This window comes from Astatotilapia calliptera, chromosome 19 (assembly GCF_964374335.1).
Source record: "Astatotilapia calliptera chromosome 19, fAstCal68.1, whole genome shotgun sequence".
Lineage (NCBI taxonomy): Eukaryota > Metazoa > Chordata > Actinopteri > Cichliformes > Cichlidae > Astatotilapia > Astatotilapia calliptera.
The window spans coordinates 20350834-20377886 of record NC_137440.1 but is presented as its reverse complement, the minus strand read 5'-3'; the positions used below and the strand labels follow the sequence as shown (position 1 = coordinate 20377886).

The 27053-nt window shown below is 40.4% G+C and overlaps 3 protein-coding genes across 5 annotated transcripts; 1 reads left to right on the top strand and 2 right to left on the bottom strand.

The window, feature by feature from the left end:
- Positions 1-1277: 1277 nt before the first annotated feature.
- Positions 1278-16191, bottom strand: coq8ab (coenzyme Q8A, genome duplicate b). Its single transcript, XM_026152360.2, has 15 exons — positions 15896-16191; positions 15443-15595; positions 13639-13929; positions 13458-13524; positions 12282-12353; positions 11146-11271; positions 9477-9562; positions 9255-9395; positions 9077-9158; positions 8874-8967; positions 4617-4758; positions 4310-4417; positions 4149-4214; positions 2903-2989; positions 1278-2037 (listed from the first exon to the last, which is right to left on the bottom strand). Exons 2-15 carry the CDS (start codon positions 15575-15577, stop codon positions 1744-1746), a joined length of 1791 nt encoding a protein of 596 aa, XP_026008145.1. The 5' UTR covers positions 15578-15595; positions 15896-16191; the 3' UTR covers positions 1278-1743.
- Positions 16192-18409: 2218 nt separating this feature from the next.
- On the bottom strand, positions 18410-22619 carry LOC113012488 (putative deoxyribonuclease TATDN3). Of its 3 annotated transcripts, none has more exons than XR_013903641.1 (10): positions 22350-22476; positions 22234-22266; positions 22074-22147; positions 21908-21992; positions 20249-20311; positions 20057-20166; positions 19453-19508; positions 19155-19356; positions 18958-19035; positions 18410-18702 (listed from the first exon to the last, which is right to left on the bottom strand). XR_013903641.1 is itself a non-coding variant. In XM_026152735.2 (10 exons), exons 1-10 carry the CDS (start codon positions 22401-22403, stop codon positions 18559-18561), a joined length of 810 nt encoding a protein of 269 aa, XP_026008520.1. In that variant the 5' UTR covers positions 22404-22619; the 3' UTR covers positions 18410-18558. The 3 variants fall into 3 exon arrangements, 2 of the variants coding, with proteins under 2 accessions (XP_026008520.1, XP_026008519.1); XM_026152735.2 differs by having other exon boundaries at positions 19244-19356; positions 22350-22619; XM_026152734.2 differs by having other exon boundaries at positions 18958-19038; positions 19244-19356.
- A 104-nt stretch (positions 22620-22723) lies between these two features.
- Positions 22724-26580, top strand: fuca2 (alpha-L-fucosidase 2). Its single transcript, XM_026152733.2, has 7 exons — positions 22724-22914; positions 23173-23360; positions 23520-23859; positions 23943-24153; positions 24877-25067; positions 25190-25295; positions 25438-26580. Exons 1-7 carry the CDS (start codon positions 22724-22726, stop codon positions 25573-25575), a joined length of 1365 nt encoding a protein of 454 aa, XP_026008518.1. The 3' UTR covers positions 25576-26580.
- Positions 26581-27053: the final 473 nt, after the last annotated feature.

Below are 27053 nucleotides of genomic sequence, written 5' to 3'. Positions count from 1 at the left end.
ACTATGTTAGCTTTATGATTTCACTACCAAAAATAACAGAAATCCAACTATCCACAAACTGTCTCATGACTCCACAGAATATTTTCCCTAAGGTCTTGGGGATCATCAAGACGGGGTTTTTTTTGGAAAACTTAAGAGGTGTTACGACCCGGCTCGAGGCCGCAACATAAAAAAGGAGGCGAATATCAGAGTGTAAGTGAGAAGAGGTTTTAGCTTAAAATAGCATCGCAGGTTGGCTCAAATGGCTGGTGCCACAAAGGCAAAGACTGGTGAGCTTCCTGAAAAGCCTGCCTCAGGTATGCTTTTATTTACACCTTATTGGTGTGGCCAATTAGCAACAGCTGAACACACTGAGATTAGGGGCTGCAGAGGAGCGTAACACCACCTCCCTCAAAAGGGTTCCTCTAGAACCCCTAAATTTATTAAGCCAAAGCCAAAACTTGAGCACTTTATCACCTGCTCTCCTGACACAAAACTAAATACTCGCATTTCTTTAGTTGGTATCTTTAAGCATGGATGCCCCTGCATGAGGATTTAAAGTTGCCACACTGAATGCACAGAGTAACATGTGACCAACATGAGTACAGCAGTCAAACCCAAAAGGATTATTCAACCTACTACAACACAAAATGAGAGCAGCCACGAATAATCACATTCACAAGTGATCTGTGGTCTCCACCACACAAACGGTCACTTACAAGTGGCCTCATACCACAAAAAGTTACTGTAATATACAAAATTCAGTAAAGCAAGCATACTAGTGAACAACCACAAAATGGAGAGCTATAGCCACACAACGATCACATCAAGGGTGGCTCAGCACCCCGCAGTGTTATTGCCATCACCTGGCCAACAACACTCACAAGTGATCCAACTAAAGTGGCCATATTCCCCACAACACTAAAGGTCACTGATACATTAACGGAACAGACATGGTGTACTCTCTATGCCAACTAAAAAACTGCTCACCTGCCTCAGCTATAAGACCATAATGGATTCACTTGGCACAATAATTGGCTTTTGAAGTAACACCCTTTCAGATTTGTAACATTTGCAGTATCAACACCACCGCTGTGTGACGTTTGAATCGCCTTTCATCACACACACGTCTGTCACTAAGACATTTTGCAGTTATAAAATTCTAAACTTGAATTTTTTTCTCGTGAATTAAAATATTTTTTCATATGAACCTTCTTTTTTTCCCCACCCTTTTCTTTACTTCTGTCTGCACCTTGCTTCACTCAATAGCTCTCCAGTGCTCGCTAGAACAGATTTGGTTTGTTTTTTGCAGCATCAGTTTCAATTTATTTCAACTGACAATCCAGGTCAAATGAAGGACGCTCCCTCAGATCATACAGGCACATAATTATGAGGTACAAAGTTTTTCAAACAATACATACAAAAGAGTCTTAGCACATTATTAAGGACGGTATAGTAAGAGTTAGTCTGGATTGAAACCAGGTCAAAGCAAGCAATGAAATGTTAAACATAGATATGAAATTCCTAATAGGTAGAGATTATTCCGATATGCATTTTTTAAGGTTTTTCTTTTTTTTTTTTTGGGATGTACTGTAACAGTTTAGTTTAACAAACAGTAAAAAAAAACCCAACAAATCTAGGTAGTTATTAGTATATCACGTAACAAAACACTTTCTGGCGTGATGAGCCCAAAAATTTGCAGATAAGAATTGTTCAGCATGACAAAAATTCCTGGTTTCAACACACTTTCTGGAAAAGCAGTCTTCAATGTGCGGACTTGGGGTCTCCATCTTTCCAGTAGTTTCTGTGGGCCTCCTGGAACATGTCCTTGCATGCGATTTTAGCTTTGAGTTTCGAGCAAATGAGAAAGGAGCCGCCCATTTTTCTGTGGAGGGAGTAGGTTTCCTCTGGCGGTGGCGTGAGACGCTCTTTCAGCATCACTGGGATGAGGTTGTGGATGCGCTCAGTTGTGCTCTGCATTCCAAAGTCAAAGGGCTTTTCTGAGTTGAAGGCCTCTCCGAGGATCATCACCGCATCCACGTGGGCGTTCTCCATCGCCTTAATGCAGAAGACAAGAAAAATGATCAAGAGGCTTTCAAGTAAAAGTTCAGCATGTACAGAAACCTGCTCCTCTGCTTTTAGACGAAGAGATCAATATTAATTTTATTTGTGTTGAATAGGACGCTGCACCCAGCATCTTGCAACAGAGACTGGAAACAAGCTGAAATAATCCCCTCCATCAGCACTTCTAAAGCTAACACTTCATTCATCGTTGGTCCCATATTTATTTTGCAGGAGGACATGCAGCCAGACTCAATAAATATTTCCTCTACCACAAGAGCTGCAAATGTGATTAAAGACACACAGGCCTGCTCTCAGCCTCAGGGAATAACTGTGGAGTTATGTGAAGAGACAGACTGAACAACACTGGAACACACTAAACCCACACAAGAACTGTAGTAAGACGAGAGAGCAATGTGATCTTCAGGCACCATATAATAAAGAGAACAAAAAAAAAAAAAAATTGTCCACAGTATATACTCTAAGTCATTTTTACTATCATCTCATAACAGTTCCTGTATAATAAAAACCAAGATAGCGAGACTGTTCACAAAATATGAGTGCTGTTGTAGTTCCTGTTGGGTGCCACTAGAGGTCGCTAAAGAACACCTAGTAAATACTTTGAGTGACTGAATATTTCAAAACATTTTCAATAAAAATATGGTGCATTTCAGAAGCTCCTCTCAATCTTACTTTGAACACAGTAAAATTGCTGTTTGACTGCATGAACCTTTCATGTCTTTCACGCTACATTCAAAAATACAACAACAGACAAATCATAAACATAAACTCACAGCTACTGTTGAACTGAATCACAGTGTGGTGCGGTTCATTAGTAAAATTTACAATGTCCGTTTCTCACCTTTGACTCGTATCCTGTGAGGAACTTCATTTCTCTGGATTTCAGTAGGACGCCTTCTCTGTCCTGATCTGCAGCTGCTTTTATAATCTGAGTGAGAGAAATCGCACCAGACGGTTTCACATGACGAAAAGATATTTCTCAACTGAAACTTATTGAAATTCTTGTCTGCACAACAATAAAGCACATCATCTGTCTTAACCTGTGTGGTTAACAGATATTCTCACAGCAAAATGACAAAAACAGAGTAACTTGAAAAGGACTGCAGTCCTGTCCCACGATTCAACAGCTTGTAGAACCACCTTTAGCAGCATTAACCTGAAGAACTCGTTTTCTGCACGGCTTTATGAGTCTCTCACAACATTGTGGAGGACTTTGGCCCACTCTTCTTTATAGTGTTGCTTCAATTCAGTTTCTGGGACCACAGCATTTCAATCAGCTTGAGATCTGGACATTGGGCTTTTGCTGCACCTCGATTCTTCTCTTTTTTCAGCCATTTTGTTCTAGACTGGCTGCTGTGCTTTGGATCATCGTACTATTGCATTTAGCTGCAAACCAAACCAAATCATCACCCCTACACCACCACGGTGTTTCACAGCTGATACGAGGTGTTTGTGCTGATATGCTGTGTTTGGTTTTCTCCAAACATGGAGCTGTGCTTTCGTCTCATCGGTCAAAATGACTTTAACATGTTAACTGAGGTCTGCAGAGTGTGAGATGTAGCTATTGGGTTTTTTTGGGTGACTTTACAGGGAAACGCCTAAATGCTCCAGACCAGAAAACTCCAAAAACCTCTGTTCTCTATAGAGGTGCTCACACTTGCCGATGTTCATTCAATCAAGCACATTTCATTAGCAGTCTTGCCTGCTTAATTCTGTCAATCGAAGCAGTGTGCTAAGTTTTTCACATCCTTTTTTCATATTTGTATGTGTGTTTAGTTTCTTGATAGTCTTCATGAACACTATTTTCCAAATACAAAACAAAATGTTGTAATTACAAGTAATAATCTAAGTGTACTTCATGTGACCAGAATTATCTGGACCTAGAATGGGTTAAGGAGCAGCCAATGTTCAAGAAACATTAGAAGAATATTTATAAAGAAATGACATAACATTTGCACATCACTGTTTGAGAACTAGATAAACTAAATTCTCAGGCAGGTGTATGCATCTTTTTGTTTTTAAATTCATGTAGCATAATAGCCAGTGGGGGCAACACAGTGTACAACAACAATGAGAACACTTCTCACCTCAATGTAGGTATCAGTAAAATGCTTGTTAAATCCTCGAGTAGCTCCAAAATCCAGCAGCGCAACCTGACGTGAAGTCATAAAAAACAGAAAACACGCATCAGTGAAAAGGAGAAAGATTAAATCCACGCGTGTCGCTGGTATAACTTGGGCAAACTGACCTTATGAGTTTGTGGATCAAAGAAGAAGTTGGACCAGTTCGGATCGGTTTGCATGTATCTGAACTCAAAAAGCTCCCTCAGGCATAAAATAAGGATCTGCTCACAAATCTGGCAGAAGGAGAGACAACTGGAAGTGACATGAGTGGGTGCTGATACTTAAATAGTTATCTCTGCTACATGCTGCCATGTCTCAGGGTTTTTTATTTTATTTTAAGGTGGCATGTACCTCATCTTGGCAGAGCACAGGTGTTAACTATACTGTAAATAGTGTAGAGTTCAGAGCAGAGTGAAGCTCTTAAAGGCATACCTCATTCCTGAGTTCCTGAGGGAGATGTGTGGCCTTGTCCAGCGGGAAACCAGGCACCAGTGTTGTGGTGAGAACCTGCTTATTGCTTAGCTCGTCTATCACATCAGGCACACAGAAGAAGGGGTGATCCTCCAGCAGCTCGCTACCAAACACACAGCAACAAAGTCAGAAGAAGCGTGCAGATAACCCTTATCTGGCCCTTCAGGTGCTCTGTTACAGCACAGTGCAAATGTCTTGAGCCACCTATTTCTTTACATTTTGCTTCCAAGGGGCCAGATGTTTTTGTCTGGTCTTGAGCAATAATTCTCCGACCTTTCTGAAGGGCTTTCAAAGTTTTTTCTTTGGAAAACCTGGAGAACTGAAACGATCCCAACAGAAGGGTGGCTGTCAAGAAACCGTTTTTAAGGACAGGCTGAGGTACACACAGTTATACAAGAACTGGATTGAAAATTGCTGGCGACAGATCTCATTGAGTGCTGCATTTTAGCCAGTGGAAATTCAGAAAAGTACTGTTGGATGTTGATTTTAATTTTTGCCGTATTGTTGCAATGGCGGACTGTCAAACTGGATTGCCCAATGTGGGATAAATAAAGTTATCTGAATGTGAGCCACCATGCAAGACCGTCTGAAAAAACATCTGATTGGCAGTTGCTTCATTTTTCAGCATGATAATGACGGCAAACACACTGTCGGTACAGTAAAAGCACACCTAGACACACACACATAATATGAAAGCTTGCCTAAGAGAGTTCAGGCTGTATTGAAGAATAATGATGGCCATAACAAATATGGAATTTCAAGCTTGTTAGATTTTTTTATTTTTATGCATTTCCATTTATGTTGGAACGTGTTTCAATAAATACTGCACTCATTTCGTGAGCAAAATGGAAAGAAATGAGGGGTGGGGCTCAAGGCTTTTGCACAGTACTAGTTGCTGTTTGTTGCCAAATGGCTCCTTTGTCAAAGCCGCCTGCTGCTGAAAATGTCAAGGGCATGAACCCAAATCAAAAATATCTTTAGGACTCATTGTGACACAACAAGAGCTGTGAAGGTGTTACTATGGGAACTATATGGGAACAGTAATGTTTGTGTATACTGTATATCATTCATTATGCAGCAGCTATTATTGTAAGTTGTTGCCTGGTAGGACTTTCCAGGAAAAACTGGCAGAGACCAAAGGTTAAAATAAGTTTGTATGTCGTTAAACAAAATCAGAAGGTTCAAAACACTACAAAGTATTTTCTTGTGGATAAGAAATACAGTACAGTAGCTAAAATAGCCAAAAATACCAAAAATAGAGGCACCAATGGTGAAACAACCTGAATGTCTAAGGAGGCGGGAACACAACTGAATTCTGGGAAGTTGACGCAAAAGCCACAGACTATATGAGGAATATTTTTTAAAACTCAAAATCTGAAACCTAACAATGCATTTATACACAAACTGCTAAATAATACAAAAATATTAAAAAATAACAGATAAAGGCCACAAGCCAGACTGTCAATGATGCAGCAGCTCATCTGTCTCACCATGTCATCACAATTCACAGGTGACTGCTCGTAAAACAACAAACGTGATCGTGACCTTGAGCAGTTTTAGTGAAGACCAAGTAGGTGATCACTGTGTTTTACTGAAATCTGAACAGTATTGTGTGAGAAGTAGCGATTGTGGCTAACTGTAGCTAGATGGAAGTTCTGGTGCAAAGCACGCTTCTAGCAAAGACAAATAAAACATTACCCAAGTAGAGCTGGGCGATATGAGATTTTTTCATATCACGATATGTTTTTTTCATTTCAGGCGATAACGATATCTATCACGATATAAGCCAAATAACTATATTTGTAAGATTTAAATGTGCCGTTGCTCACAAGTAAAATGTGAAATAATCAGCAGCTTGTTTTTATTTAAATATTTATTTCCCATAATAAGTTCAACAGGGTAGATGTACTTAAGGAACATGAGACTTTTTCAGATAAATAAAGGCAAATATTGCAAACTACACAAAAGGCAGCCGCTAAAGCGTTTAAGTTTCAAAATAGAACAAACGAAACAGACTAAATTGTCAATTCCACTTAGAAACAAAATATTAATTCTAAAAATAAATCTTAGTTTGTTTTACAGAAGAACAGACAAAACTGACTAACTTTTGTCAATATCAAATAAACTGAGAACTAAAAGGAAATTCTCAATCTGTCCTTGTTGTATAGCTTAGCTTTTCAAACAGTTTTAACAGTTACTTTAGTCTGACAAAAGCCGAATGACGAATTAGCGCTTCCAGTCAGAGACTGAGGCTACGTCCACACGTACACGGGTGTTTTTGAAAACGGAGATTTTCCGTTTTCGTTTTAAAAAATAATCCCGTCCACACATAAAGGCAGAAATGAAGGAAAACGCTGCTATGAACATGCCAAAGCAGCAGGTGGCGCTAGATTCCTAACCGTGCAGAAATGTTGGCCAATCAGAAGTCTAGAAGCCTCGGTGGGAAAAAGTAAACAAAGCTGCGGCATAGAAGCAGATAGTGATGTGCGATACCACTGATTTCCTTTCCGATCCGATACCAAGTAATATTCAGGGTGGTATCGACGATACTGATCCGATACCGATACTTTGTACAAAAACGTATTTTATTTATTGTATCTCAAATTATAGCATCATAATGATTACAGGACATCAGATTACTTGTTCTTATCACTTAATAATGCAGAGTTCATCATATAGAAATAAAAAACCTGAAGTTGTGCTATTTGAACACGTTGCCTGCCTGCAGCACTAAAGGACTCCGTGAGAGACGTCTGTCTCGCCCTAGCAGCACCTGTCCCTCTCCTTCTCTTCAGTTCGTCTCAACATACGCTCGTCATATTCTGTGATATGATTTACTCTGAGGTGTTTGACAAGGTTAGTGATGTTGCCACAACCATACATGCCAACCCTCCCGATTTTTCCGGGAGAATCCCGAATTTCAGTGCCCCTCCCGAAAATCTCCCGGAGCCACCATTCTCCCGAATTTCTCCCAGCTTTCTTTAGACCGCAAAGGCCTCAGGTGGAAGCAGCCTCTGAATTTGGACACCCCCGCTGTTTCCGGGCCAGCCAATAATAACGGTGACATTTAACGTATTTTGTCCGATAAATAAACCCTGTAAAATGTATTTATCCCCCCCCCCACAACAGCCCTTTTGAATGTCTCCCAAATTCTGAGGTCTCAAGGTTGGGAAAGTATGGCCACAACACCTCACTCTTGGAGCACTTTTTTGCCACATGTATCGCAAACCACGTCTCAGCTGTTTGTGGAGGTAAAATACGTCCGCACATGACGCTCAGCCATTGTTGTGAGTGCGCACGCCAAGGGGCTGCGAGACATTTATACAGCTGTATTTCACACATGACTATGAAAGACAGAAGAGGAAGTAGTTCCTTTGAATGTAGACAATCCGAATGTTATAGTTTCTTTCCACTGTGTTCCTGTTAATGATAAACTACAAATTTACTCTAAATTACAAAAATATCGATATTTTAATGTGAGAATCGATTCTAGAACATAAATGATTGGTATCGGAGGAATCGATATTTCAGGATCGATCCGCACATCACTAGAAGCAGAACCGAGTCGTCTGTGTGGAGGGACAGTAACTGTGTGTATATGTAAGCATTTAAACACTGCAGAGAGTAGAATTAACAGTATTGTAGAAATTCATTTCACCGAAACAATAACGTGGCGCACAGTGTGACGCATGCACCAGTTTATTGTATTTCCAGACTTGCTTTCGGCACAATTTACAGTGCACGCTACTCTGTTTTTTGTCAGACTTGAAATAGCCGAAATACCTTCACACTACGGAACTTCTTTGGCTCTTCTGTTCGACAATCTCTCCGGCATTGGAACCATCATCTGTTTTCTCTTCGGTCACGCTCGGTTGATTTTTCTAGTCGGCACACTCATTTCCTCCATTACGCGCTGGCTCCATTACCCGCTGGCTGCTTCCCAAACAAACACACGTGCGGCTTGGCACTTGTGCTGTACGTAACAAGTCACGCGATGTGACGCTGCAGCTGTGATTGGTTCGGCTCTGCACTACCTAATTTGGATTGGCTGACCTTTTTTTTTTTTTTTTAAGAGGACAAGAGCGGCGAGGTCTATCGCGATAGCTTAATTTCTCTATCGAGTAAAAGTTATATCGCGATACATATCGTTATCGTTCTATCGCCCAGCTCTATACCCAAGCTTAGTCAATTTAGTAAGAATAAATGCAAACAACTCACTGAAATTTTCTGGCACAATTTGCTTCCCTTATATAATCACATTCCAGCGCCAGCTCTCGACTCATGACCTCAATGAGATGCTCAGGAAATAAACCTGGAAAAAGAGGTCAAATGGAGGGGGGTTGAAAATCATTGCGGTCGAGCTGCAGGTTTACAAAGATCAGACAATAGCAGCTGTTATCCCTAAATGATAAGAAAAATACCTTCAGGCAGTGCGTTGCTTAACCTCAGGGCAGTCATGATATTATTCACGTCACTCTCGATACTCTTTGCTATTCCAGGGTACTGAAGGGAAAGATTTGATTGAGTTATTTTATTCTATTTGCTGACTTATGACCCACTTAACATCTGCATTTATCTCAGCACAAACACTTCTCTCACCTGAATCTTCATGGCTACCTCCCGGCCATCCTTCATTTTTGCTAAATGGACTTGACCAATGGACGCGGCTGCGAATGGCCTCTCCTCGAAGTATTCCAGTTTGTCCCTCCAGTTTGGGCCGAGATCATTGTAAATGACTTTCTGTAGAGAGAAAAAGGAAAAAAATTAACTGGAGAAATGTAACTTTATTTGTATAGTTTGCCAGCGTTCTCCATACTGTACCATCATCTGCTTAGTAGGCATGAAGTCTGCACTCTGTCGAACACGCTCAAAGATTTTAGCCAGCTGAGGGTTGATAAAGGCGTCATCTGACAAACAAAAACGAAAAGTACAGAGCGAATGAAACACATGATGATGCCTATAGGGTAAGAACAGTTTAAAAAAAATAATAATCCAGGTGTTATTGAAAAGACAGGAGGCAGAGCTGAAATTTAGGATTAAAAATGAATTGAAAATGCTCAGGGTGAGACTTGCAGATGTGCAGAGGATGTGGATATACTGGATAAAGGATGGAGCTGCCAGGAGGGGGAAAAGAGGAAGATCACAGATGATTCATCGATGTTGTGAAGGGGGACATGCAGAAAGTTGGTGTCACAAAGGAGGATGACAGGGATAGAGTGAGGTGACCCCTAATGGGAGCAGGTAAATGATGAAGAAGTAGTAAAAACAATCTTCTGGTACTGTACGTTTTCAAGTGTGCAAAACCAATAGTCTTAATTAAATCCTTGCTTTTAAATGAAAAAATACCTCAAAGCTTAAATTTGGCTAGCTGGTATCATGAAGTAAGTTAGACTACAGCTTAAATGGTGCCTTAAAGGAGAGATGAGAATGAACCAAAACAGGGTCCAGACCATAGCCGAGTTAGGTTTAACACTATAGGTCCATCACTAAGATCAATCTCTTTCACATAAATTAAGCTGTAAAATACATACATTTAAAATATAAATATAACCATTTAATGCAGCTTTACTGTAGTAGAGACAAGCGTTTCCCTATAAATTATTTTATTATCTAATAATATATTCAAAATGTAAATAAGTTTACTGTCATATGGGAAGAAAAACAACAGATCTTCTTGCTGAAAAACTGGAAATAGTTGTTCTGTATTTTTAACGTGAAAACTAATAACGCTAATAATCACAAACGGTTTCACTTCTACTCTCCTTGCAGATAAGGATCGTTTGAAAGCTGAAGAGATACTAAACGGACCTTGAAGTGACACCGTTTTGTCAACAGCTTCTTTTTCCCCTCAAGGTCAGTATTAAGATAAAGTTAACGAAGTTAGCTGATGATAACGCTGAAACTGTGTCATGGCTGGCTACCATGTCAGTTTGGATAAGGGAAAATAAAGCTTCTACAAACATCTTTAAAACAAGTGTTGTTGAACAATCTTGTGATTTCTTTTAAAAGTTTGCCAAGGATTAATGTTTCAAAAAATGCTTGGCTGAAGGATTTTATCGCAGGGATCATACATGACTGCACAGGCCAGAGCTGAAAAACACGTCTGCGCTGTAAACATGCTTTTTAAAGCCAACAGTCAGGCTAGACTCTGCCACCTACAATAACTCCACGGGAATTGCACGTATTGTGTACAGCTGGCCCAGTGTTTATTTTTGGGGATGACATTTTAAAGTTGGTGAAGTGATCTCAGCAGACAGTAGGCATGTTTAGTCTGTGATGGAAGTTGAACCTTTATTTGTACACAGACACATGTGGGTTTCCTGCTTATAATATGCCTCAGCAGTTTGTCCAGATCCTCATGTCCTTGTATCACGCGAGATCAGTTAATACGGTATCACTAAAGATTAACTTCTGCTTGTGTTTACAGTGATTAAAACAGCTAAGATCCATTAAGGTGCATCACTCAGGTGTATGTGTATCTGTACCTCACCTTGAATACTGAGCATCTGTCCAATTTTTAGAGCAGCACCTCGAACTTTGCAAAGCGTCCGGACAATTCTTTGAGCGTTGGCTTCAGAGAGGAAAGCATTCGAATCCATTATGGCCTTTTTGTTACCTAGAAAACACAAAAACTGTTTATAACATGTGCCAAGACAACTCGCAACGGAACACGTGTCTTTGAAAAATGCATCAATCCACAACAAATCCCACCATTTTTCTTATATTCCAAAATGTGCAAATCCTTTTTATCCCAGCACATTTTGCTTTCTCTGTCTTAAAGTGTCCCCACTTCCTAGATGTTTAGTGGGGTTCAGGTCAGGTGAGTGGGGAGGAAAGACTAAAAGCTTTAAGATAATCTGCTTGATCGTGCTTTGTGTGTACAGCTCACTGAGGCCCAGCTATATTTATAAGAGGTGAAAAATGTCTCCAAGATGATTTTCTTGAACAAGATTCTGATGAGTGGATCGACTGAACACAAGCTTCAGTGGAAGGTTACATCCAGAGGAAATGTGACCTGCTGCTCAAAGCAAGCAACATAATCAATACCACTAATCTGCTTAAGTTCGACTCCTGACCTAGAGCCAATGAAGCATCTACAATATCGCTTTCTAACTTTTAGTCACAACATTACACATTTTTTTAACATCAATTTAAATCCACAGACTTTCCATTTTTATTTCCATATTTTTGTGAAATGCAGAAGTTTTTTTTGGTAGGATCAGGCTTTTTGATGCCAGCGTTTTTAGCGGGATGTTACATAGCTGATTGTTTCTTCTGTACAAAATCTCAGAGCCCCTTATTTACAAACAAAACATTACAATAGTGTCCTGCATTTCCCCGAACATTAAACTAGTCACTGATATTCTGTGCTTGCGTAAGCTTTCTGCTTCCACATAAAAAAATATTGAACTCCAATATCCAAAATTAGACTACCTGGACATTCTGACGATAAACCGGCAGGTATGTAGTTTACTCACGATTGCTTATCTTAACAGTCTCAGTTAAATGACAGGTCAGCTGTGCAGGTTTAGAGGAGCAGCTATAGCTTTCCTGGCATCATTAGCAAAGCCCAAACATGAGGATCAATCTCAGCAGACTCGTAAAGCAAAAGTCTCCTGCTGTCACCTCGTTCTTTGGGTTTTAAACTCTTCTTGACCACTTCTGCGATTGCTCCGATGCCAAGTCCAACTGCCAGACCTGCAAAAGGAAGTGATTTTTTTTTTTTAAACCAAACAATTCACTGAATAAACTGCTGCAAAGATGAAGTTAACATTACCAGTGTTGGTAACTGCTTGCAAGAGCAGTGTTGCCCTTACAAACAACCTACCTGCATATGATAACTACTGCATAAAAAAAAGAACGTGATAACAACAATCAGCAACCAGACTTGGGTATAATTTCTTAAAGCAGCACCAAGGGAGGCTCAGGGACAAATGGAGGCCAAGAATTAGTGAGAGAAACATTTGATACTTCCACGAGAAGGCAGCTGATGGTTGATTGCACGTTTTCCTATTAGCTGGATTCTCAGGCATGTTCCAGTAACGTTTTTTCTGCTACTGATACTCTGTAATTTAAGTCTTGTGAGGGAGCACGTCAGCATTTTCCACAATCTCGCCCCACCTCTTGAAAACTGCTGACCAAGGTCATGAGGTCAGACTCTTTCCACTAAATCCAAAATTAAACTTTGATACCCAAACACTTTACAATATGAGGAATACAAGCAACAGTGGCTATTCCACTTACAAAAAACAGATGTCTGTATAAATGGCATGTTCAGGCTTTGTGAGGGAGTTTCTACTCAAGTGCATTTTGACGTCTCGCTGAGTTAGACTTGGAGGAAGTGCCAGCACTGCCAAACACAAATTGCAGAACTAGTTTGCAGAACTTCTATCGCAAAAAGTCGTTAGTTACAGACTCCATCCAGGATCATGATTTTTAAAAAGGTCAGATTCTCATTTAATATATAAAAATTAAAGTGAGCTCAACATTAAATTGGTTAACGATTTTTGCAGATGTTCTCTCAGTTTAAAGAGCTGCAACTGATTATTTTAAAACACAATTTTGGGGGGAGTGTGATAGGTTTTCAACACTGCTGCTGCTTCACATTCATGCAGATCACACTTTGACAGCACCTGGCAGCAGCCCAGTATTCCCACACAAGCTGGCGTTGTCCAGTACTTGCCCAGTGGAGCAACTCAGGGTCAAATGCCTTACTGAGAGTCACACTTTGTTTTGAGATTTACAGACATTTTTTAATTCAGGTTTTAATGTGACAAATACCATGGTAAAGAAATCACCTACCTCCAAAGTTTACCAGCCTTCCTATCCGTGTGACGGGTACCTTCTTCTCTCGAGCTTTTTCACTAAGCTGAAATCAAAGGAAATAAAATGTAAACACTTCACTGCAGCTGTGAAATACACACTTGCATTTATCATTATCATTAAAACACTCATTTACAGAAAAAAGAGAGAGAGTAGATACCACTTGCGTATGCTGCTTAAAGTCCCTTTTCTTGTTACTCCTTGCTTTATCGATATCCTCCGATGTCAGCCGCCCCACTGTGGTGTTGTCCTGGTTAAAGAGCCTCGTATGTCCAGAGAACAGCCGACTTGACCAGTCTTTGTAGTACCTAAGACCTTTATCACATCTTCCACTGCAGGTCCTCTGATGCCCATTTGCACTTCCTGTTAAGCTTGTACTGAAGCAAGCAGCCATAGTGGAGTATCTGTGAAATGTTGTGCCTCTGTATACGCAGACATCTTTCTGGTTCTCCTAAAAGAACAAAACATGACATTCAGCAACATTTATTTATGCAGCTGTTAAGTAAGGATGGGACAAAATGTTTTTTCGCTTTCTCTTGTGATATGTTACCGAAACGCTGGCGCCAAATATCAATATTTTTATTAAAACAAAGATGATAACTAAACTTCAGGGAAGAAGAGAAGAATCTTGCAGCAGAAAAATGGCAAGAAAGCTAACAAATGTGAATTTAAATATTATAATATTCTTAAATAATAATGATAACACACACAGGCACAGCAATGCTGTTTATAAAAGCATAGTTCCTGTTTTTACCCTTTTAAGTGGTATTATACTATGGTGATATGATGTTGCAGTGATGTGTTGTAGGTGACCACCTTGCAATATACACATTTATCAGTTCAGCAGGATTGCTGTATCATGATATTGTTATTATCGAGGTAAAGGTATTGTGAGAGTACTGTATCATGAGTAGAGATGCTGGGACCAGCCGACAAACTGCAGTCGGGGCATCTCTAATCATGAATAGTGTTCAATGCAATGCAATACAATATAAGTTGTTGATGATGTGTTTAATGGGCACATGCATGTGGAAAAAGCAATATAAAGAGTGGGATAACATGTTACTCATTACATCAAGTAAATAAGAAAAGAAACAATAACTCATAACGTGTAAAACATTACTTTTGGAGTAATGTGAGCTGTTCCCACCCGTGAGGTTTGCAGGTTTGTAGTATCTACAGCACATAAAACCCTTACAGGAAAACCTGCTAACAAATTAGTTCTGTTAAAGTAGAAAATAAACATTACAGCTGTATTCCTCCTGATGCACAGAGCTCTGTATGAAACTCCTATTAAAGTGGAACCGAAGATGGGCTGGCATTTACAGAAATTGGCCCATGCAGAGGCGTTATACTAATGAAAGTGTATTATAATAAATACACTGTAAACTGCTATTAGATACAACATCAGTGTTTGGTCTCAATTAACAGGTTACAAAAATACAGTACAAGTTCATGCAGTCGCCTTCAGATCCTTCAGCTTGGTGCAAAAGAGAACCCCTGGTGTAAGGCGTTATAAATACTAAAACCAGGTGTATACAAATCCAGCTTCTACCTGCTTAGTTCAGAGGCTGTTATTTTAGTCCCAAGAGACTATTATTGATTAATTATTAAATATCCAAAGTACAAATCCTTTAATTTTAACTATGAACCTTTATTCCCAACAGCGAATAAATAACAGAAGCAGTGCAGTACACTTGGCAGGCTACTATTTTTTTTTCTTTTTCTTTTTTAAATACCCCTATCAGGCTTTAGGAAATGTGTATCCTTCACAGCCTGCTTCACAAACCATCCCCTCTCACTTCTGCTTCTGTACTACCTGCCTCCAGAAGCCTCGATCTACTGCTGCTGATGAGGTCATCGTGACCAAAAAGCAAAAACAGAAGATATCTGCGCTGCATGCAATGTGAAACTTGATCCTAGTCTACAACTGCACAACACCCAAATCACAGCTGACTGCTCACCCTTGCCGTTCCAGTGGTGTGATGAAAGTTTACCAGCCTCTGGTTCCCGGTGACAGTTAGGCCGCCTGGTGGGGCTCTGTGGGCCGCCTGCTTTACCCACTTAAGACTCCTCCAGACCACGGTGTCGCCTGCCATGCTGCAACTGTTAGAAACCTGCAGGGGAGTAAGGTCTTTGAAACAGGTGCTGGGGTGTCATGCAGAGATGTGTGAAGTGGTGTAGCTCTTCTGGGTGAATATCCGTTTATGTTCTCACACTTGAAGAGTACAACAAGACCACGTATAGCACGCTTAAGCAAAACAACGCAAAAGTGTGATATTGACGTTGCTAACAGCCTGGACAAGAAAGGAAAATAATAAAAAAAAACCCTCAAAAACAACAACAACAACACAAAGAGAAGCTTTCAAAACAAACCCGAGACAAAAGGCATGGACAAAGAAACAACTTCCACTCACCACTAATAAAAACTTCGCAACACACGTCCTCCCCGCTCAGTGAGCGTGCACACCAGCAAGCATTGTGCTACTGTAGCATGAGCCACGTTCACCTTGATTTAACTCGACACAATTCCCTTAAAAAACCTCCAGCGGGACGAAGGAAAAAGGCGGGCGACGCGCTGGAGTACGTGCCGATTCTGGCCGAGGCTCCCTCGGAGGAAGTTTAACAAACACGGGCCAATGAGGCAACTTCAGCCGCGGGGTCCAGACATCAACATACACCCTTACTGGCTGGACAAACTGTCAGTCGCCCCTCACACGTCAGCACGCGACCGATTGACGTGTCCTCCAATGGGGCGGTGCGAGATGCGAACATGTGAGGCGTTCAAGAGCAACTAGCAAGAAAGAAAAAATAGGACACATATGGAGGAAAAGGCTTTCTGCTAGACCATGTGCTGGACATGCGCTCTCTAACGTTCGATGTAAGGTTACTGTGGCCACGAGAAGTAGTACAACGCTCAAAGTAAATGGTTATTTATTTATTTATTTAGATAAGGTAGATCCGTATTTGCCCCAAAGGTGTACCAGAGGCTACTCAGAAATTTCCACAATTTACAAGAACAACAACAACAACAACAACAACAACAACAACAACAACAATAGTAGTAGTAGTAGTACAACAGAGAAAAATAATAGACAATGTACTACTGTAATACTAGATATATTTATAAATTTCTTTCTTTCTTTTTAAAGTTCACAAAATTGTTTCAGTTAGTTTTCTTTTTTTTAAAGGTCAATTTTTTTAATTAGCCAGCTGACACTTGTTTTCCAGGTCTAGGTTTATTTTTTTGTTTAGTTTTAGTTAACTCTGATAACCTTGCTTACAAGCAGGGGTGTGTCTAGAAGGTGGGGGGGGGGGGGGGGGGGATTGTAGATCACTTAGCGGTTTACACATTCGTCTAACAAGTGAAATACTTCCAGTTCAATAACAAGAATACGCATAATTCACTTTGGAGTTGCTATAGGAAGAGGATGCAGCGGGAAATACAGCTAGATCAAACATGCAGAGCAATCCGTTGTGGCGCCACTTGGGAAAAAGGGAGTAGCTGAAAGCAGCTTTTATTATTAATCGAGCTACTGAGAATTAGATAAGCAATTAAAAGTAGGAGCACCCCTGACATTAAAGAGATATACATATAAACAAGTCAATAATTATGATACAATAACATCATGCTTGGTTATATGATTCTGAAAAGTTTCATCCCACATGATGTGTACATTTACTGTAGATGCTTTAAATATATTTTAAATATACAACCTGTCAGCAGTTAAGCTGCTTAAGTAGAAAAGGTATAAATGCCTTTTCTACTTTCCCAAAATAAGTGTCTCGAAATTCTTGTCCAACACCACTTTTTACCCAAAAAAATCTGTGATAGGACACATGATATGCACATGAGCCTGAAATTGTATTTCAGAACACAGGGGAACACAATGCACATCTGCCTCTGCACTTCGTGGTCCCCCGTGACCACGCCCCCTTTTTAAAAAAAATCTGGAAATGCCTCTAATATCTACATAGACAAAAGGGATGTTTTTTTTATATCATTTAATCATGATGCAATGCAATGTTTTCTTAAAGTTTGATAGAAGGTAAAGAAACTTTACTTAAAAGGTATTCAGTTTCATTTTAGAGTAACTCAGAATCTGCCAGTCTGAGATCAGCATATCTACAATATACTGTGGGTAAAAGTTTATGAATAAGCAATAATATTTTTAGAATGTATTCTCTGGCAGACAAAATGAACCTGTGCAGTAATCTGAGAACTGCTTGGCTGGATTACATTCAGCTCTTTTAGTCTTTAAGACTCTAGCAGCTGCGTTCTGGATAAGTTGAAGCTTTTTTTATCACTGTCTTAGAAAGACTGGACAAAAGTCCATTACAGAGGTCTAATCTGCTAGAGATGGCCCTGAACTAGTTTCTCCAGATGGCATGTCAGTACAACTCAGCTGAATCTTATCTATCTCACAACTCAAACAAATCAAATCAATTCACTGATTTTCTAAATCTAAGATGTGCAAACACAAAAGCAGCAGACATAATTCTATTATTTAGTCTGAAAGCAGAATTGATTACAGTCTTGTGGTATTAAACTAGCTTAGTGTACCACTAGTGTAAACTGACCACTGAGTTCAATTTGTTCTTTTGTAAAAAAAAAAAAAAAAACCAAGAATGAAATTTAGTTTCATAATTGGTTTTAAAAAAAAGCAACTTCAGAGCTCAAAAGTGAAAATGCAGAAAATTATGAGGTGCACGTGAAGGCAACACTACCCCCATGCAGCTGTGAAGTTTGCCATCAGAGTGTGGTAGCATCAGCTGTCATGAAGTTACAATGAATTGCCTTTTAATTTGAAAAAGTGATCAAGGAAATAACTGCTACTGCTCTGCTTACGCTAGGATATAAAACTGGCATGCAGGATGTCAGTGGCAGGAATTTCAGATGTGTCAAATGCACAAAAAAAGCACAACTTGGATGCGAGTTTGTAAACTTGTCTTTATTTTCTCATGTTTTTGTTTTGCTTTTTACACCGTAGGGCATTTTGTTTCCATCATATATATAATTTTTCCTTGGCAAATCCTTCAAGGCATTTTTTGATAGATAAAATATTCTTTGTGCTCTCCGTCAAGGTCTGATGGCAGCCTTCAGCTTCGGAAAGAGTTGGAGAGCGTTTTGTGTCGTCACCTCCATCACCTTCTCCAGCGACACCCCTTTGATCTTACTGATGTACTCGGCAGAGACACAAATGTTTTTTGGCTCATTTCTCACCTGCAGTCAGGACAAGGGACAATTGTTGTATCGATTCTTATAGTTATCATATTATCAACTATTAATTAAAACAAACTAGTTGTAATTAAGGGGAAATTTCATGAAATTTCCCCTTGTGGGACTAATAAAGGTATCGTATCTATCTTATCTAGAAACTAGAACATTTATTATACAATTTTCTTTGTAATACATAAAGAAAATATTAAATTACTCCTCCCAAACAAAGATAATATAAGACATTTTTAAATACTCAACCTGTTTTTCTGGGCCGAGAGCTGGAGAATCAGTTTCTAGACAGATGTTCTCTAACGGCAGCTGTTTCACAAGTTTCTGCTTCTTAGTGGAAAATACACACACAGATCACCATAAATCATTAATGCTCAATGTGATAAAGTCAACCAATGAAAACAAAGTCAACATGCCAGTGCTGTGTGGGGAGTGTAAATACTCACATACAACTGTTACCTGTGTCAATTAAATAAACTAGTTTGGTCTGTTTACACACGAATGACAGATAAGCTGACTGCATGCTCGGCTGTACCTGCTCACTCCTTATTATGGATGGAGGGATAGAAAAGAAATAGCCGGCCTTCACTCCCTCCATAGCAACAGACGGTTTCCCATCAAAAGCATGAAGAAGGACTTTTCTGACACCTAGTGGCAATACAGAGGAACTGCAGTTTATTTCTCATACACTCAAGAAAACTGTTCACTCACATGCAAACAGACAGAATAAACTTAGGTGTTCACCTTGCTCCTTCAGGAGCTGAATGGTGGGTCTTCCTGCAGACCTTGAATGAACATTTCTAAAGCCAAAAAAAAAAAGAAAACAAATAAACAAACACAATGTATTATAGAAGGATTCTGTAATATACTGTGTCGGTCATTGTCTCATAAACCTTAGATTTTGATCGCTTTAATTTCTGCAAATGTAAATGTTTGTTTTCTTATGGAGTTCTTCTCTGTCTTATTTAGGTTTTTACACTTTAATTGTAGTTTACACATTTGCCGAATGTATGGATCGTCCCTGGTTTGATACCAAGAGGTGACACAGATCCCTTTAGGGTTGTGTTGCGAAGGGAATCTGGCATTAATATCTACCAAATCAAATATGCAAAGCTATCTACTGTGCAGACCCCTTCTGAATAAGGGAGTGGCTGAAAGACTCTTCTTCTATTAAAAACAAAACAAAAAAAAACCCCAACCCAAAAACAATACACATTAATATTTGTACTGTATATATTGCTACACCTCCCAGGAAAGCTCTTAATTAGTCTTTGCTTAAAAAAATGCTAATAAATGTACCACATGAATTTCAGAGAATAGCTTTAATAATAAATATCTCAAGACTCACAGCGGGAGGTCCAGCTCCTTGGCTATCTGTGCTTGACGAATCAGGACCAGCCTTTGATTCTCCTTATCGGTGTCGCTTCTGACATATCGGGGTGTAAAATCCAAACCAACCTACAACGGCAAACAAGCTGTAATATCATTGTAGTTAATAAAGAAAACCAACGAAGGTGAATCAAAGATGCTCAATCTTTACCTCCCCAATGGCAACAAGTTGGTCTTTGTATTTCTCTATGATAGGCAAAGCAGCATCCAGATCCTGCAAAACACACAGAACACACTCCTGAATCTAACTGCATAAACCAGAAATAACTCATCCAATTTTTTAAATTTACAAGCAGTCAAAATTACAATGTTTTTACTGTTTCCTGAGAAAACTACAGCTGTGGTGGAGGAAGAGAAACACAGGAAAATTAACTGTCAGAGGGCCCGGTGGTGCCAGTGTCTGGCAGCCTCACCTCTGTCAGTGCGCCCCAGGGTGGCTGTGGCTACAATGTAGCTTGCCATCACCAGTGTGTGTGAATGGGTGGATTAGGGACTAGTAAAGCGCTATACAAATACAGGCTATTTACCATTTTACTGCAAAATTGCAGAAAGAATGAATCATCCACACTATTTCAGGAAAGAAGCGCTGCTGTTTTTTTCCACCACTGAGTACCACAATTGATTTTTTTAAGATCAGACTGAAACACTAATAATGAGACACACTGGTGACCTGTCAGAGTGTACCCCATCCACCCCTTTCACCCTAAAATAGCTGGAATACAGTCCAGCACATCGTGACCCTCAATTTGATAAGCAGATGAAGATGGGTGGCTAGATGGATGTTATATTTTCATAAAGCCACAATACAACAATACTTGTTTACGCTCTACATGGCTGTTCGGATCAGCTGGCTGTTGGGTTTGTGGCCTTCTGGTGAATAAAGAAATATGAGCCATCTTTCTCATCCCCCATTAGTACTCTTGCTGCAGTGTTTTGTATCAAATGAAGGCTTTTCAGGGAAGTTCAAGAACAGCCTGATAATAACTTACAATAGTTCACCCTTGCAGTAATAAAGTCATGAACTATTTTTTCAGCATCACTCTGAGACAGGATGTTCCTACTTTTAGACACTACACAGATAAAAGGAAACAATCTTACATATTTGTAAGGCACTTCAAGATTCCTCGTAGTGCTACTGGAGGCCAAAGTAATTCTATCCATACTAGGAATTTGGTTAGACCCCATGTTTCTCTGATTTTTACAGCTGAATATAATAACCTCAGTTTTATCTGAATTTAGAAGCAGGATATTAGAGCTCATTCAGGCCTTTATGTCTTGAAATCATTCCTGTAGTTTAACTAATTAATTTTTGTCATCTGGCTTCATAGATAAATATAGCAGGGTATCAGCTACAAAATAATGAAAATGCATGCAGCGTTTTTTAATATAACTGCCTAAGCGAAGCATTTACAATGTAAAAAGTATTGGTCCCAGCACAGAACTCTGTGGAACTCCATGACTAACGTTTGCGTGTAAAGACTCCCTGTTTACATGAACAAACAGATACAATTTAAACTTGGGCAGTGTATTTCCTTTAATGACCACAGCTGTATTCTTATCTCTGAAGTAAAATGTTTCGATCAGTGGTACTGAATGCTGCACTGAGTACCAGGACAAGCACAAGGACTGGGTCCACTCTCAGAGGCCATGAGAAGGTCATTCGTAACCTTCACTGGTGTCGTTTCTATGATATGATGCACTATAAATTCTCAAATCCAAGGAGATTTCTGTTTTCCGGAGGTAGTTGTGACACCACTAGCTTATGTTAACAGCATGGGTGGAAAAAGATTTTAAACTGCAGCAATCCTACCTGAAGGCAAGCACCCCTCTGCTGCTCGGGGGATACTTCTTGAACAGGGTGAACTCCTAAGCAGGGGAAAATGAAACCTGGAAACCTGGAGAAAATTACAGCAGGAAATTACAAAACCGCGACCTACACAGTACAGATACATCATCATTTAAACAGTGCTGGGTACCTCTGTGACAACTCTATAATCTTCTCAAATTCCCTTGAATGCTCGGCCACAGCTAATAACGCCAACAAGCCAGCCTGGACAAGAGTAAAAACAACCAGAAATTATCTTTAAAACAACAAATATCTGACTAACTTACAGCTTTTACTCACGAGGATCTCACCTTTTTTGAATTTTCGATCACCTCTTCTACATCCTGGCCAAAAAAACGTGGAAAGGTTAAATTAAGGTTGCTAAAGATAAAAAATTAATTTTCAGTCCGTAAACAAGCGTTAATACCTTGTCAAAATCCCCCGCAGAGATGTGACAGTGGCAGTCAACGTAGCCGTGCATGTGGACGTTGTTTAGCCCTCAAAATCAAAACAAACCCGCTTCCTCCAATAAAATCCGACTGCGCATGTGCACGTGTGGGCTCGTCAGTGCGCGAGATCGATGACACTGCGCAGCTCGAGAGGGCGGTGCTCTCTTAGAAATTATTGGTTGAACTATGGCGGGAAGTAAACGGAAAGAAATCAAACGTACCTGGTTCTTCAGGTTAAACCAGCCGTTTTCACTTCCTTGTTTGTTTTTCTCCTGCCAGTGTCAGTTCCGCAACTTTACTCACAGTCATATGACGTCTAAAGAGTGAAGTCGGATCTGTGTGCGACACTGAAATGGGAGCTTTAGCAGTCTTTCCTTTGCTTTTATTGATCCTGCAGATCGGGGCCAATAATGCCAAATACGAACCCAACTGGAAGTCCATCGACTCCAGACCGCTGCCAGAATGGTATGACCAGGCAAAGTTCGGCATCTTCATACACTGGGGTGTCTTTTCTGTCCCGAGCTTTGGCAGCGAATGGTTCTGGTGAGTTCTTCTTTTGACATTACCAGATCATTTAAACTTTTGCAGACAATCAGTGAGGGCAAGAGGGTCTGTGAAATCTAGGGAACAACTCATTCATTGGAAATTCCGACTTCGGACTTATCCAGGAACCCACCATCTATCCTGTCGGAGATCCCATATATTTTACATCATGGCAACAGTGGCAGTACAGCTTAAAAGTTTTACAGTTTTACAAGTTTTTACAGTGATGACACATTTTACATTTTATTTGTTACACAGGTGGTACTGGCAAAACCAAAAGCAAAAGCCATATGTGGACTTCATGCAGAGGAATTATCCTCCAGACTTCAAGTATCAGGACTTTGCACCGCTGTTCACTGCTGAGTTCTTTGATGCCAAAGAATGGACCGACATCTTCGCCTCATCGGGAGCAAAGTACATCGTTCTGACCACAAAACACCATGAAGGTACACCACATTTTTGTGCATCGCTGTGTTTATATATGCCAGCTACAGTGTTCTTTTTTTTTTCTGAAGAAGTAGTCTGATGTCAGTATTGGTGTCAGCGATGTATGACTGTCCTTCAACCACACAAGAGATGTTCTGTTTTGTTGGTGTATTTCTCAGGTTTCACACTCTGGGGCTCAAAGAACTCCTGGAACTGGAATGCGGTGGATATTGGACCAAAGAGAGACCTGGTGGATGAAGTGGTGACAGCTCTTCGCAATAACGGGGATATTCGTGTAGGGTTGTATCACTCCCTCTTCGAATGGTTTAACCCGCTCTTTGAGCTGGACGCTGCCAATGTCTTCACTACAAACTACTTTCCTACCAGTAAAACTCTGCCTGAGCTTTACGAGCTTGTTGTCAAGTACAAACCAGAGGTGCTGTGGTCTGATGGAGATGGAGACGCGCCTGACAAGTACTGGAACAGCACTGGTTTCTTAGCTTGGCTCTATAATGACAGGTAAACTTGCAAAATGTGCATTATTTTTAGCTTTTTTCCCATCATGGATATAAAAACTGAGCTGACTGAAATCTTCTCAACAGTCCAGTACGTGACACGGTGGTAACGAATGATCGGTGGGGCTATGGCTCCATCTGCACACACGGTGGATATTACACCTGTTCTGATCGCTACCAGCCAGGACACCTGCTCAAGCACAAATGGGAAAACTGCATGACCATTGACAAAAAGTCCTGGGGTTACAGACGTAACGCTCCTCTCAGCGATTACCTCACCGTCGATCAGCTTGTGTCGGTGAGAGCTGAAAATCGTATTTGCCTCTAAACTAAAACAGATTCACTGTGATTAAATGAGTCATTGGGAAATTTACCTAATGCTTCTTTACTCTTTTCAACACATTTCCTATGACTCTGCAATTTTAAATTGTATCTTTAGGCATTTTGTTACTAGCAGCCATCACTTACAAAAAACATACCATGACTACACTTAAAAATGTAAACCCACGAGAGTTAAATCAACAAGTTAAAAAGATGCAAAAATGCAAGACTTGTCTGTGTAATTTACAAAAAGATAAAATAATTAAAACAGTAAAATCAATAAAAAAAATCAACAAGAAGAATGACAAAATATCATCACATGAGTGAGTGTCATTAAAGAGGAAAGAAAATGGGATAGAGATAAATATATGGGAGTTCAACCTGAGTCAGCGGCACTAGAGAATTAAGTTAGAAACTATAGCCCGAGGGTCGCTCTGCAAGCCAAGGTGAGCCAGCTGAGCAGTGATGCCATTCTGTGGTTAAAATGTTAGGAGTCCCCCCTTGTTTTACTTTAAAACACGCCTCCAGACCCAGACAAGGGAGCAGTCACGTTAGATTGAAGTTCGTTTGGCTCGAGGGTCAAACGCTGATCTGGAGCCCTTCTTGTGGCTTTGTTTGTTCATGTTTATGTGTCAAAAATCGCTTGTAATAATTTCCAGTCATGTCCACTTTAATGTGTGTCCGTGTGTGTGTGTTTCAGACACTGGTGGAGACTGTGTCCTGTGGAGGAAACCTGCTGATGAATATCGGCCCCACACACGATGGAAGAATCGCTCCGATCTTTGAGGAGCGTCTGAGGCAGATTGGTCAGTGGCTGAAGGTCAATGGGGAGGCCATCTATAACACGACAGCGTGGCGAGCTCAGAATGACAGCCTCACTCCAGATCTGTGGTGGGTCCACAACTTTTTTTTTTTTTATAAGGCTACATTGATATTTATCTATAGAAAGTTATAGAAAAAAAATATATAGATTGATAAAATCAGAGGTAATTAATGGGTCTGATCTTCAACAGGTACACGTTCAGACCCCAGGAAAAAAACATATTTTCCATCTTACTCAAGTGGCCAAATAATGGATCAGTGATTCTGAATGAGCCAGTGGTTACTGGGCAAACTCAGGTAAGACTGACTCAATACCTAATAATGTTGCGATGCCAGCTTCTTATATTTAAACTGATATTAGTGTACATGGCAATAAAATGCAGAACCTTGTGTGAGATCTGAACTTTATTTTATAACTTCCTTTTGTTTAACAAAAAAGGTGGTGCTTCTTGGTTATGGCCCTCTGAAGTGGGAGCCTGTAAAGCCCAGTGGGCTGCAGGTTTACCTGCCCCAGCTCTCCTTTAGCCAGATGCCATGCCAGTGGGCCTGGACACTGAAGCTGACTGGTGCCACTTAAAGGAAAATCACATCACTTGAAGAGGAACTGATGGAGCAGAAAGGAAGGATTATACAGTGGCTTGCAAAAGTATTCGGCCCCCTTGAACTTTTCCACATTTTGTCACATTACAGCCACAAACGTGAATCAATTTTATTGGAATTCCACGTGAAAGATTAATACAAAGTGGTGTACACGTGAGAAGTGGAACGAAAATCATACATGATTCCAAACATTTTTTACAAATAAATAACTGCAAAGTGGGGTGTGCGTAATTATTCAGCCCCCTGAGTCAATACTTTGTAGAACCACTTTTTGCACATCTAGAGACTGAAATCCTTGCCCATTCTTATTTGCAAACAGCTCCAGCTCAGTCAGATTAGATGGACAGCGTTTGTGAACAGCAGTTTTCAGAGCTTGCCACAGATTGTCTCGAAACACCCCTTGCTCTGAAATGTGCAATCATCTTTGTAATACTGGGGCTATGCCCTGCAGCTCTAGTGTAACATCCCTCTTCATGTAATTGCTGACCGACTGTTGCTGCGGGGTGAGACGATGCCCTGCACTGACATCCTCAGTAGCCCGAGGAAGAGTTCCTCCTCTGTTTATGCCGTACAAATCGCACTAATGCACAAGCATCAGAGTCAACAAATGTGCGGTGTTGACCACAGTTTCCAATTCCATTTAGTAAACTTTTCCCTATCTGTAAATGCCAATATTGCTTTACTCATTGTTCCTAATGAATCCCTTTTCACTTGTAACGCCTTTTTTTTTTTCTTGCTATCTTGATAGAGTTTCAGCTGGGCCTGCTTGACATTTTTACACAGAACACCGTGGTTTTCCTTTAGTTTCTCACCCAGAAACCCAGGCCACTTTCTGTAATTTTGGGAGCAGTGACATTAAACACTGTGAATTGCACCTTTTCTTTGAGATGTGCTTTGTGGGAAGTTTGATAAGCCTGTTGCACTGATCGGTTTGATTCATTTTTAATAAATGTTTCAATAAAATCAACCTTTATTACACTGACTTGTTCTCATTTGTTGCCTCCCTTTGGCGCCCCCTTGTGTCAACATGGGTAACGCCCTAGCCGCCTGGGACATTTTAAGCAGTCTGACGGTGCAAAACAGATCTATGCACCCCCGCTGTGCACAGATGAACCGGGAAAACAACACATCCTCTTCTGGCTCTGAAAAATGCAGCAGCGGTGAAGTTATTTTCATGTTGCACACTGACCGGTAAGCCTCTGCAGAATTTCTTTCAAAGCTGGTCTTTGCTCTTTTTCTGCACTGAAACCACAGCAGCTGCAGGAGTATTTGTCAACTGAGATAGAGAGTCCGGTGCAGGGCAGATCTCACTGTTGTGTCTGCTCTCTGTTGCACGCCTTTAAGGTGGGAGGTTCCTGTTCTGCAAATGTTCCATGACGTGCTGATGGGGGGTTTGCAAGGGGTTCTTCTCACGTCTGTGCAACCCCCCCACCCCACACACATACCCTAATTTCA